This window comes from Notothenia rossii, assembly GCF_949606895.1.
Source record: "Notothenia rossii genome assembly, chromosome: 10".
Lineage (NCBI taxonomy): Eukaryota > Metazoa > Chordata > Actinopteri > Perciformes > Nototheniidae > Notothenia > Notothenia rossii.
Genome location: NC_136908.1, coordinates 34692171 through 34705607, shown reverse-complemented (window position 1 = coordinate 34705607; position 13437 = coordinate 34692171). Strand labels below are relative to the sequence as shown.

Genomic DNA, 13437 nt, shown 5'->3' with positions numbered 1-13437 from the left:
ATGTATCGTTCCGACCGGCCTAATAAAGGTGGTGGCATTGCCATTTATGTTAAGAGCAAGTTCAGTGTAACCACATTGGTTTCCAAATCTATCTGTAAGCAATTCTAATTTTTAGCCTTAAATATAGAAGTGGCAAAGGGGCAACAGGTCATGGTGGTGGGCTGTTACAGACCCCCCTCAGCTGGCAAGGACTCTTTGTCTTCGCTAGCAAATCTTTTATCACAACTAGACAACAAGGAAATAGTGCTACTTGGAGATTTTAACTGGGACTGGTTAACTGCAGTGTCAGAGGATTTTAAAAACCTTTGTATCTCTTTGAATGTTACTCAGAATGTTGACAGTCCTACTCGCCCTAACATTAAGTCCCCTAATAAATCCTCCCTAATTGATCTCATTTTAACTAATGCTCCCTATAAATACTTATCTGTGGGAGTATTTGCGAATGATCTGAGTGATCACGGTGTTGTAGCCACAATTAGGGACACTAAGGTTCAAAAGGTTAAACCTCGTATTATTATTAAGAGAGACATAAAACATTTTGTGCAGCAGGGTTTTGTTCATGATCTGTTTGGTTTTGATTGGGGAAAAATCGATCTGTGTGCTGATGTAGAAACTGCATGGTCTTATTTTTATCTTGGTTTTATGGAGATCCTTGATAGACATGCACCCCTGCGTAAATTTAGAGTAAAGGGACGAAACAATCCTTGGTTTTCTGCTGAACTGTCCAGTCTGCTTCATGAGAGAAACAAGGCCTGGGCAAAGAATCAGGCTCAGAGGTAGAATGGCTGCGTTTTAGGCAGCTAAGGAATATCTTCACTTCAAATGTCAAAAGTGCAAAGTCGATGTACTATTTGTCAGTTACCACAGAAAACCTAAATAATCCTAGAAAATGTTGGAAAGCCATAAAATCGATATCCACCGGTGAGATCCGTAATGAGCTACCTCCGTGCCTTTCCACAGCATCTAGCTCTATATCGGAAAGGGCTACCATGTTAAATTGCTTTAATGAGCATTTTGTGTCCTGCGTTTCTATGTTTTGATTCTGTTTCTAACTCTGCTTCTGTGAACACCCCAATCCGTGACTCTGAACAATGTGGTCTGGAAAACCCTTTCAGTTTTACTCCTTTTACTGTTGATGTTGTTCATGAAGCCTTATCTAAGCTAGATCCTAAGAAACCGGCTGGCCCGGACAACGTAGAACCTTTCTTTTTAAAGATAGCAGCATTTTATTGCTCTTCCTCTTACTACTCTTTTTAATCTCTCCCTCAGCACAAATGCAATTCCAAAAGTATGGAAGTCAGCTTATGTCTTGCCTTTGCTAAAAGGAGGGGAGGCAACTATTTTAAATAACTATTGGCCAATCTCAAAATTATCAGTTCTGGCGAAGGTGCTCGAACGCCTAGTGAGTGAACAAGTAAAGGAGTTTTTATGTAAAAATGATATCCTGTCTAAACATCAATCAGGCTTCAGAAAGCAACATAGCACCATCACTGCGACAATGAAAGTGGTGAATGACATTACGAGTATTTTAGATAATAAGCAGAGTTGTGCAGCTCTATTTATTGACCTTTCCAAAGCGTTTGACACCGTCCATCATCGCATCTTAAAGCAGAGGCTGGTCAGTATTGGCATATCCAGCCATGCAGTGGGGTGGTTTGTGAACTACCGGTAGCTCTCTGAAAGGTCCCAATGTGTTCACTTTGTTGTCTTCTGAGTGGTTAAACATGGCTAATGGTGTTCCTCAAGGTTCTGTTTAAGGTCCACTTTTATTATCCATATATATCAACAGTTTAGGTGAAAATGTGAATGAAGCTACTTTAAATTTTTATGCGGACGATACCGTGATGTACTGTGCAGGTCCCTCCATTAAGGAGGCTGGTGTTAAATTACAGGCTGTTTTTAACATTATTCAGACTCAGCTCTCTGAGCTTAAGCTTCTTTTAAATGTTGATAAAACCAAGGTAATGCTATTTTCAAAAGCTAAAAAGACACCAGAGCCTGTTTTAGATATTGTATATGCAAGGACAAGTACTTGAAGTTGTTACCTGTTACAAATACCTTGGTATCTGGCTTGATGATTGTCTTACTTTTAAACTTCATGTCAATAACCTGCTTAAAAAGCTGAGGGTTAGACTAGGTAAGTCCTGTTTCTCCCTTGAAGCCAGGAAAAGGCTAGTCACTGTGACCTTTTTACCTGTGCTGGACTATGGAGATTTTTTGTATATGAATGCACCTGCCCATTGCCTGGTCAAGTTAGATGCCGCCTATCACAGCGCACTGAGATTTGTCACAAATTGTAAAGCAGTTACTCATCACTGTACCCTGTATGCCAAGGCAGGTCTGCCATCACTTACTGTAAAGAGGCTCAGTCATTGGTACACGTTTATTTATAAAGCTTTGTTGGGTAAACTCCCGTATTATATCTGCTCTCTGATAACACAGAGAGTTGCAAGCAGCTATTGTCTGAGATCGCATGATGTACTATTGTTAGATGTGCCAAGGAGTGTCTTAGGTAAGACAGCTTTTATGTGCGCAGCTCCACTTGCTTGGAACAGTCTTCAGCAAGAATTGAAACTGAGCAATCTCATTCCTCTGCATGTTTTTAAAGCTAGGCTAAATGAAATGCTCGTTGATACTATGGGCACTTGTAAATGTCTATAACTATGTAAATGTATCCTGTAAATATAATGTATAATGTCCTTTATTGTTTTATGTTTCATGTGGAACCTATATGCTGCAGGTCTCCCTTGAAAAAGAGATCTATGATCTCAATGGGACCAATCTTGTTAAATAAAGGTTTGAAATGAAATGAAATGAAATGATTACGTCGGGGTAGCATTTGCTTGGCATTTCCGGTTATTTCTCCAATGGTTAACATGGGTTAACAATACCGTGTAAATGTCACGTTTGAAGGGACGAAATCGTGACATCTTCACGTCTCCCAGCATGGTAAATCGTCACATGTTCACGTCTTGCCGTGATACCGGGTTGGACATATTAAATGAGATATTGACATATCAATTGGTGGGCCGCGGGACAAATGATAAAAACGCTGTGTGTGCAGTCCCGCACAAAGCGGGACACCTGGTCACCCTACACACACACACACACACACAGTGCAGCCCCTCACACACACACACGCTTCAAATCAATTTGCATAAATACTTGAGCTACGTTTTTATTGTAATTACTGTGAAATGTATTATGTTTTCCTCATTATTACAACAAATACACACTTGCAACTGATAACACTGGCAATGATTTTAGATGTATTAGACTATTTAAAAATAATCATGTGTCACGATTCTCATGTTATGTCACGTTTCTAGTTTTGTATGTTTGGGTTTATTTGGCTGTTCGGTTCTCCCTGTCTTGTTTTCCTCCTTGTGTATTGTCTGGTCCCTCTCCCTGTGTTTTTCCTCCCTGTCGTTAGTTTCCCTGGTGTGTCTAATTGTCTGATTGTGTTCACCTGTAGCCCTTGTGTTTCTCCTCCCCTGCCCGGCTGTTTCTCATCCTGTGATTACCCCTCCCTGTATTTAGTCTTGTCTCTTCCTGTGTTCAGTGTTGGTTTGTCTTTTGTTTGTGACTGAGTTCACCGGTGAATGTTCTGTTTTGTCCAAGTTATTTTTATATCCTTGAAATAAAGGTGTTATCAGTTTATTCTGCATTTGGATCCTGCCTGCTTCACTCTACCGTAACATCATGCTTAAAAAAAGTGGGGGCTCCAAATAAGTGGGGGGTCGGTGATCCCCCGCGTCCAACGACCACTACCCCTATGGTCATAAGCATGTTTTGTCTTGACTATATTACAACTATATTATAATACAAATAATATAGTATTTAAATTATTGAATTGATTATGATTATTAGTAGAAGTAGTTTATTTGCATTAATTATATTTTAATCTTTTTGAGGTTATTATTTGGCAGGAAATGCAGATGAATTCACCTGTAAACGCATACTGAACGACATACATGCACATTTACCATTTACCTCACTGTATACAAAAGTAACTGTGTTGATAATAATAATAATAAACAGGAATTATATTTGCAAAATAGCCTACTTTGTTTCCCAAAAAAATGTTTTCACTCCTGTCGGTTGTGGGAGGGGGGCCTCATCTCACAATGTCGCTTGGGGCCCCAAGTTGGCCCTGCATAGGCCTATTGTTAGTCTGGTATCGGATCGCTAGAAACACCGCTGTCGATCAGACTGGCTGGGGCTGTTCCAAGCTCTGCTCAACCTCCCGCCGTCCAAATGGACTCAGTAGCGCCCCCTGCTGCCGTGGAGCATGAGTGTGTATGTGTACATTTGTGAGAAAATCCTGAGCACAACCACGGCTGAATATTACTGCCAAAAGTCACGTAATATTCTGTGACGTGAGAAGAAAAAGTTTTGTACTTGTAAAAAAAGGTTTGTATTTGTAAAACCTACAGTATGCTGAATTTGTCTCTGAAACATGATTTATTTGACAAATGTAATGTGTTTGTTTGATAGATACATTTTTTATTTGCAAAACTAAATGCATTAGTTTGTAGATGGTGTTTTGTATTTGCTAACCACACTGTGTTTGTAAGTGAATCATAAGGCATTTGTAAAACCTGTTTAGTTTGTTTGTGGAGTTATGGCAGGAAATTAACTCCATACACATGAGTCAACACGACAAACTCACCAGCTGGTCGTTGTTACAAAAGCATCAGTTCCAAGTTGACATGAGACTTACCCTCCGTTGTGGCGTCCTGCAGGTGCTTCTCTGCCCGGGGGGCTTGGGGAGTGTCCGCCCTGAACAGGATGCGGGTGTTGTGGGTCTGCAGCCCCTCATAACCGCTGGTGACCTCAGCTAGCTCACAGAACAGAGTCACCCTCTCCTGCAGGAGCTCCAGCATCTCCCGGTCCTTCTGCTGGATGTCAGCTGAGGGTGGGGGGGATCGGGGGTGATTAATCACCGGTGACTACAAGTACTGCCATAGATGTTAAAATACTGCTGCTGGTTTATAAAGCACTGAATGGTTTAGGCCCAAAATACATTTCTGATCTTCTGCTAAATTAGGAACCATCCAGATCTCTCAGGTCTTCAGGGACTGGTCAGCTTTCTGTCCCCAGAGTCAGAACTAAACATGGTAAAGCAGCGTTCGGTTATTATGCTCCAAATATCTGGAACAAACTCCCAGAAACTTGCAGGTCCGCTGCAACTCTTACTACTTTTAAATCCAGGCTGAAGACTTATCTTTTTGCCACTGCTTTTAATTGAAACAGAGCCATTGTGTTCATCAGTAAAGTGGAACTTCTGTGTGAACTATGCATATCTTAAACTGCACTGTAACTTTTTATTCATGTACTTTTTATTACCTGATCATTGATTCTCAACCTGGTGTCGAGTGATATTTCACCAGCACAGGAGAGAACGTCAATAGGCTACAGGCACCGTTTTGGTTTCAAACCCCTGGTTCGCGGAAGGATACCAAAAAAGTCCTAGAAAGACACGTAAACTTAGCTGATTTTAAATGGTTTGTGGGTCAAACTAGAGGCCAGTTTTATTAGTTTCGGAAAAAAACGAAAGGATCTTATAGTTCGAGGGTGGACAGCGGTTCTCAAACTGTGGTCCGCGAGGGTACTGCAGGTGGTCCGTGGAAAAAAGCTAAATAAAATCCACTTTTTACTATCAAGGATTTTCGGGGATCACCTCATATGTGACTTTCTCTATCAAAATCAGTCGCATTGACCCGAAGACACATTTTGAGTTGTATACACTGTTGGAAAGAGGAGATTCATAGCTTTCTAATGATATCAGGCACTGGGGTAGTGGTCGTTGGGCTCATCGGACATTTATGAGAGAAAATCTCTAATGTCCGAGTGCAAGTGAATGCACCACAAGACACGAGCCTTGTAACCCCTCCCCCGGCCCTGGCGCGAGCGTGGAAATATGATTGGCGGCGATTTCATTTGAACTGTACGGTGCAAAACGAGAAGCATCCGGACCCAAGTACTGTACACGGAAGGAACGAGGTATTTGAAGTCTACAATGACAGAGAAGAGACTGTCAAGTTTGGGTGTAGTCAGCATTGAATCAAAACGCACTAAAGCTTTGGATCTTGATCAGTTTGTGAGGCGTTTTGCTGAACAGATGGTAATCGCTGCATCATAACAGTGATTGACAGCTGATAGGAATAATATGATTGTTAATATTATCATATTAATTCAGACAAACATTGATGAGACAGTTAATTAATGTAGCCTACTTATTGGCAGCAGTCTGCATAGCTTTGGTACCCCTGGTCCAAGAGGGAAACAAACTAATTGAGTTATTGTTCAGTTAAAATGCATTAAATTAGGCCTATGTCTGCCATCTTATATATTTCTATTTACGGCTTTACTGATGTGACACAATAATGTAACCTATGATATTGAGTTAAAATGTCAATATTTTGGCTTTCCAAGTTAACATGATTGATATGACTGAGATTAAATCAGCATATACTTCTGCCAGGGGATGCCACCCCTCAAAATCTCCTGCCACCCTCTTGCCACCTCATGAATATTTTTCTAGACTCTAAAAACAAATGCCTTGGCTCAACAAAGAAAATCAACGCAACAGTTTGCATCGATGTTTATTGAGTTAAGACAACTTCTAATGAAATTGTCTTAAAGCAACAAAGTTATTTGAGTTAGGGGAGAAGGCTTTTTTCCTCTACAATCAGGTGCTTTTAATTACCACTTACTTAATAATTGGTAGCATAAACACAAGTTTTGAAGTTGATTACCCAAAAGATTAAGTTGTTCCGACTAGTTTTACCACATGATTTAAAAGGAATTTTAAGTTGTATGTACTTAATTAGCATCATTCGGGATACAAGTTTTTAAGTTGATTACTCCAAAAATCAAGTTGTTCCAACTTGTTTGACCGTATGATTTAAAAGAAATTTTAAGTTGTATGTACTTAATTACCATCATTGTGAACACACGTTTTTAAGTTGACAACCATTTATAAATTAAGTTGCTCCAAATATATTGTATTCGATATTTTTTTTTCTTAGCTTTTTCATGTTTTTGCCTTTAAAGAAAGAAATTAATTGATTCCACAACAAAGATATTAGGCAATTCACTTTTTAATTTGAACTGCAGTTGTTTATTTCAACACATGATGTTTCAATCAGGAGAGAATTCATTTAGTTTGAACATTTATTGACACATGCCATATGATAAGGTGCATGAACACCTGAAATCACTGCTGACTGCAGGAGAGAGGAGAACCATTTTATAGTTTGGCTGCAGCACGTTGATTGGCTGCTGGAGAAAGAGGTGAAATGTAATAGGTTAAAGAGAACGCCTGTGATGAGCTGATTATATGCAGCTGCGGAGTGAATGTATATACACCCAGTCTTCCTGAAAGAACTTGTGCTGAGCTTCATTTAAATCTTGAAAAAAAAGATAAATAACACAAATTGAAATTGCCCCACAAATAATAAATAAACACATGAGCCATATTACCATGGGAAATGGGGACACAGCAAATAAATGCTGCCATCACAACGAAGTTAGAGGCCTTTGCATATTTAAAACCAGTGCCAAATATGTCAAATCTGTAAAGTTTTTGTAAAACTACAGTAACAAACTCTCAATGGCCACCAATCTGCAGATCACACACATCAATTTGACAAAATATGTAACAAAGATGTTTACACTGCTGACAGTCATTATTTCAATCAGTATGAACACATTTAACTCAGAATGCTTGCTCATTCATTTGTTTCCCTCGACCACGATGGTTGCCATCGTATGGTCAGATCCTGCGGTGGACCGGTCACTGATGAAGGCGATATTCATTTCCTTTTGAAGCACATTAAATAACAGGTCAGCGCATAAGAGATAATGAATTAGGTAATTGCATACTTTTTAAACTGTCACTCTTAGCTAATTCAGAGCCATTATTACCAGCTGCTAAAGCAACGCTGGTATTGTTTTCACCTATTGAGTCTGCATGTGTGTGTCATCATGGCAATGTGGTCCTGAAGACACACAGAGGTGGTTTTGAGTACTTTGCATAGTGTTTAAATGCATGTGGACAGATTTTGTCAATCACAACCGTGCAAGTTTTAGTGTATCTTCTCATCTTTTCTGCAGGTTCCATACAATATTTGAATTGGTTAAGTGAAGAGCGGAAGCCTCTTTTCAAATGTTACACAATCCTTTTCCCATGCCATTGCTGTCAACACCTATCCATGCTGAACGTTGCTAAGATATTATTGATTGGGGTGTGGTCAAAAGTGCAATATGCTTCTAAATGTAACTGACAGAGAGCAGTGCTTTTGTTTTTACACTGTGCCCGTGGATTTTATTTTATTTCAAGATTTTTAATTACGTCGCTAAACTCCTTGAAAAGGTCCTCTTCCTTTTCTCCAAGGTACACGACAAGGCAGCGGATGGCTATAGTTCTCTGCGTACTTCAATTGTATTGTGCTATTTTTGAAAAAGGAAAAAAAGAGAAATAACCTAAATATATATATATATTGAATGCGTGACATGCCAACAACTTGCATTTCAATGACAACTCTAAATAACGATCCTACCTCAAGAAGCATGTCCTTGATCTGCTTCACCAAGATTCATTTTTAATAAAAAGCGATATCACAATAGTAACCTAAGTATTTTTACACTCACAGTAGCCTCTACCACTTTGTATCCTCTCACATAACTATTCACAGTTCAAAGGCTGCTAGTTTTGGTCAAACAGCAATTTTCCTATACAACTACAAGGCTATCTACTGTATTTGAAGGACAAAAGATGACACTCACCTTAAAATGTCCTTTGTATATTTCTATTTGTCTTAACTGTCGGAACTTGTCCAGGCATGTTAAGTGGGAGTGGACTTGAAATCCTTAACTCAAGGTGTAGAACAATTAAGTTATCAAGCCAATTGCATTACTTACTACAACTTGAATTTTGTTTTAAGTCAATTAACGCAGAAATTAGAGTTGAAATTACACACAATATTAAGTTGATGTAATTACCAAGATTATTACGTCAACACAACTTAATGTTTGCAACTTAAAATGTTTATCTAAATAATTTAACTCACATTTTTGTCTTGCAACCATGCATTTAATTAAGTGGAGGTGAAAGGTCGCCTGAATCCGTTTTTAGAGTGTAGATCCACCCCTGAGTAGGCTATAGTTTTGTTTATTTAATAATTGAATTTCAGGACAACTTTGGGATTTTTTTAAAATTTAAATAGATTTTGAAAGTGGAGATAGAGAGAGAGAGAGAAGCAGCGCTGTCTGCTTGGTTGCAATACTGTTGCTCAAGCCTTTATGCTTAGGCCTATACATTGTTTATGTTACTTATATGCCTGTGTGTCCATGGTTTTGAGTCTGTGTGTGTTGAGCGCAGCACCATCTGCTTTTTGCAGTACAGTAACTAAAGTAGGACTAAGCATAGCGGTAGTTTTTTGTAGACCTGTCTGCGCGCGTGCGCACTTGTGGCATTGTTTGGGATGACCTGATTAAAATACCATCCGCCGTCCTCTTTGAGAAACATACAGAACACAGACAGACACCGGTCACAAAAGTATCAGATAGGCTTCAATTTTCTTTTGATTGTCTATAATTAACTATAAAAAGATATCGCCGTTTTAACACAAATTTTATATATGTACTTATTTTTACGGTTTGCATACGAGTTGGTCCGCGAAAATCCTTGATAATAAATAGTGGTCCGCATAAACAAAACGTTTGAGAACCCCTGGACTATAGGGTACATTTTCTTAGTTTTACTAAAACTATTGTGAGCTTTATAGCAGGATACAAGGTACGACTATTTTATAGTGGGTTACTAGATACAACTATGGGTATTTTCTTAGTTTTGGGGAAAGCTATGAAAGTCTTTTAATGTTTATTTTATTATCTTTTCTTTTAATGACTGTTTTTAAATGCCTTTGTCTGAATGTCTTTCATTTTTGTAAAGCACCTTGAATTGCCTTGTGTTGAAAGGTGCTATATAAATAAACTTGCCTTGCCTTTACTCACAACTAATGCACCAATATGTACAGACATGGTACACACCTACTGTATGTGCATACAACACATAGCCCTAATACAGTGTTGCAGGAATAAGTCCTAAATCCAAACATTTGTTAGCATTTTAGCATTTCAGCATTTCCGGGTTCAGTTTTCCCAAAGTCAACAGTTTTTGTTTGGTAACATTCCCAAAATAGGGTCTGTGGTTAATTCAAGCTGAAGAGACTTTCACATTATGTTCTAAGGCATACAATGTGTCAGTAAATAACCCACCGGTGAACGTCTGAAGCTTTTACTTGTCTTAAAAACAGCGGTTGCTAACAAGTGGCTAAATGAGACTAAACGTCATCACGCCCCAAAATAAGCAGGATTTAGCTTAGCGATGGTGTCGTGAAGTCACCCAACTGCCATGTAAATCATGTATAGCCTAAGGTTAAATCAAATGTTGATTTAATTGATATTACAGTTTAATGTACTCTACCTTTGATATTATTTTCCCTTTCACTTATTTTTTTATTCTCATTAACTTTGTAATACATGTATTCAGTGGCGGTTCTACGGGGTGGCACGGGGTGGCAGCTGCCACCTCAGAAAAATGCCTTACCACCCCAGCTGCCACCCCATTTGGCAGCTTTGTTTTGAAAGAAAAGTTGTGGCTCATCGGACATTTATGAGAGAAAATCTCTAATGTCCGAGTGCAAGTGAATGCAGCACAAGACGCGAGCCTTGTAACCCCTCCCCCCCCTTGGCGCGAGCTTGGAAATATGATTGGCGGCGATTTCATTTGAACGGGAGGACAGCGCAAAACGAGAAGCATTTCGGATACAAGTAGACATAAACAGTGGTGTAGTGGGCGTTGGAAGCATGATTTCTTTTTTTAATAGTCTAATACATCTTGCCAATAGTCTAATCAAATCATTGCCAGTGTTATCAGTTGCAAGTGTGTGTTTGTTGTATTAATGACGAAAACATAATAGGCAGATTTCACAGTAATTATAATAAAAACGTAGCTCAAGCATTTATGCAACTTGATTTGAAGCTTGTGTGTGTGAGGGGCAGAACTGTGTGTGTAGGGTGACCAGGTGTCCCACACTGTTCGGGACTGCACACACAGCATTTTTATTATTTGTCCCGCGTCCCACAAATTGAGACTATGTCCTGCATTTGAGTGATATCGCGCAGAAAGGCCGACAGCATCATGTAAGTTGCGCTGACAAGCGACACAGAGGTGGGGGAGAATCCACCCAGACCCCCCTGCAGGGGTTGGGTTTTCAACTCTTTCACTTGTGGGGAAATTACAGGATTGGCTCCAGGTCGCCCTTTTTATTTACTACAAGACAAATGTGCCTTTTTATTTCATACAGTTCCATTTGGATTGAGACAGGAAAATAATATAAACCTCACGTGTGGCGTTTCACTGTCAAGGGGAGCGTGTACTTTGCAAATACTGACTTGAGCCCCACCACTGTATGGGTTAGCCCTACCACAGATTACCCAACAAAAATACTCTGGAGCCGCAACTGTTTGCGGTCTACAATGACAGAGAAGAGCCTGTCAAGTTTGGCTGTACTCAGCTTTGAATCAAAACGCACCATAGCTTTAAATCTTAATACGTTTGTGAGGCGTTTTGCTGATCAAGATGGTAATCGCCACATTCAGCTGTTATAGACATGCCAACTTGATGCTCTGCTCACGGATGAGTCGATGAGAATAATAAACTGTTAAGATGATGACCTTACATAAATATATGTTTCTTCTTTGTGGGGGTCTGCCCCCAAAAAACAGTTTCAAGTCCTGAGAAAGTCAAATAAGACGGTGTGTAAAACTTCACTGCCCAGCCAAAAAAAAGTAACTACTTTGATTTAACTAGGCCAGTAGGTAAGGACTTTCCACTGGATAATAACTGCATCGATGTATGTTTTAGCTGAATACACGTTTTGTAACCCTAACTGATGCAGTTAGTCATTTCTTTAATTGTTCTTTCTGATGTAAAGTCAAGGTTGTAACTGTTTGCAATGAAGTTGTGGGGCGCTGAACTGTTCCTTTGATTCTTTTGAATTATGATAGTAATTACTGGTCTTTCAAATTTGAAGGGGGGTGGACAAGCATCTTGAGGAACATTCATCATTAACTCCTCCAAAAAATATAGTTTATTTAATAATAACACTGAATATGTGAATAATAACAGTGATTGACAGCTGATAGGAATAATATGATTGTTAATATTATCATATTCATACAGACACACATCGATGAGAGAGTTAATGTACTTAGAGCAGCAGTCTGCATATTTGGTACCCCTGCTGGTCTAAGAGTTGAACCAACTCATTCAGTTAAAATTCATTAAATTAGGTGTGCCACCTTAATATATTTATATTTAAGGCTTTACTGATGTGCCACAATAATGTCACCAAATGTTATTGAGTTAAAATATCAATATTGTGGCTTTCCAAGTTAACATTGATTGATATGACTGCGATTAAATCAGCATATACTTCTGCCAGGGGATGAAATTCTCCTGCCACCCTCTTGCCACCCCATGAATATTTGTCTAGATCCGCCCCTGCATGTATTTATTAATACATGTTGTAATAATGTATGCACATGTTCTGTACATTTCTCTATATTTTCCCAAACCCATTTTTTCCTGTATTCTCTTGTCAAAGTCTGTATCTCCATTTCAAAATACTCTGCTTTAATTAAAGCCTGGTTCCAGACCTCATATTTGGTAATAATGCAGATAGAGCAAACTGAATCCATTCCAAACTAAAAGAGGGACTCAGGCTGTTGTAAGATGGCTTTGTTTCTATCTTCATGATAAAAGCAGCTAACCAGTGGCGTACCGTCTAGGGCCTAAGATATTCTACAAAATAATATTTAAAAACATGATTTTTTTTTTTTGTAATAGCCTATATCTTTTACAAATATTTTTTTTGTTATATTTTTCATTAGATTTACCAAAAAAGCTTGATTTCATTGTATTTAAAATAACATTTCCAAAGAAATAAATCCTTCGAATCTGCCTATTCAGTTTCTGTTGGAATGTGAAGGGTTAAATGAAAGAAGCTCCTTTGGCCGTCTCTGCGAGTTACTGTGAAGACAGGAGCTGATTGGTGGTCCAGCTATGAATTCACAGAGGGCCAGCTATAGTAACTCAATGAGAGAGTAATTTCAATTGAAAGTACAATTGACCAATCATATCTTCCCTCTGAATGGGTGGGTTTTATCATCGCGGACTTTATGACAAGTTCCGCCCGATGTGAAACTTTTCTCCGTCACGTTGTTTCCATAGCAACAACAACTTCCTGTCAACAGTGTAAACTCGCCTTCAAAATAAAAGCATGTCCATACAAAATAGGAAGCCAAGCCAAATTACACTTAAGACATATAAACAACTGCAACGAAAGTAACAAACACAATGCA

The 13437-nt window shown here is 38.9% G+C and overlaps 1 protein-coding gene across 2 annotated transcripts in view; it reads right to left on the bottom strand.

Moving 5' to 3' along the window:
- arhgef2a (Rho guanine nucleotide exchange factor (GEF) 2a) overlaps positions 1-13437 on the bottom strand; it is a 113902-nt gene that overhangs the window by 46295 nt on the left and 54170 nt on the right. For both annotated transcript variants that reach the window (XM_079653318.1, XM_079653319.1), the window contains one exon: positions 4724-4912. In XM_079653318.1, the coding sequence (XP_079509444.1) occupies positions 4724-4912 (189 nt within the window). The remainder of the gene's footprint in view (positions 1-4723; positions 4913-13437) is intronic.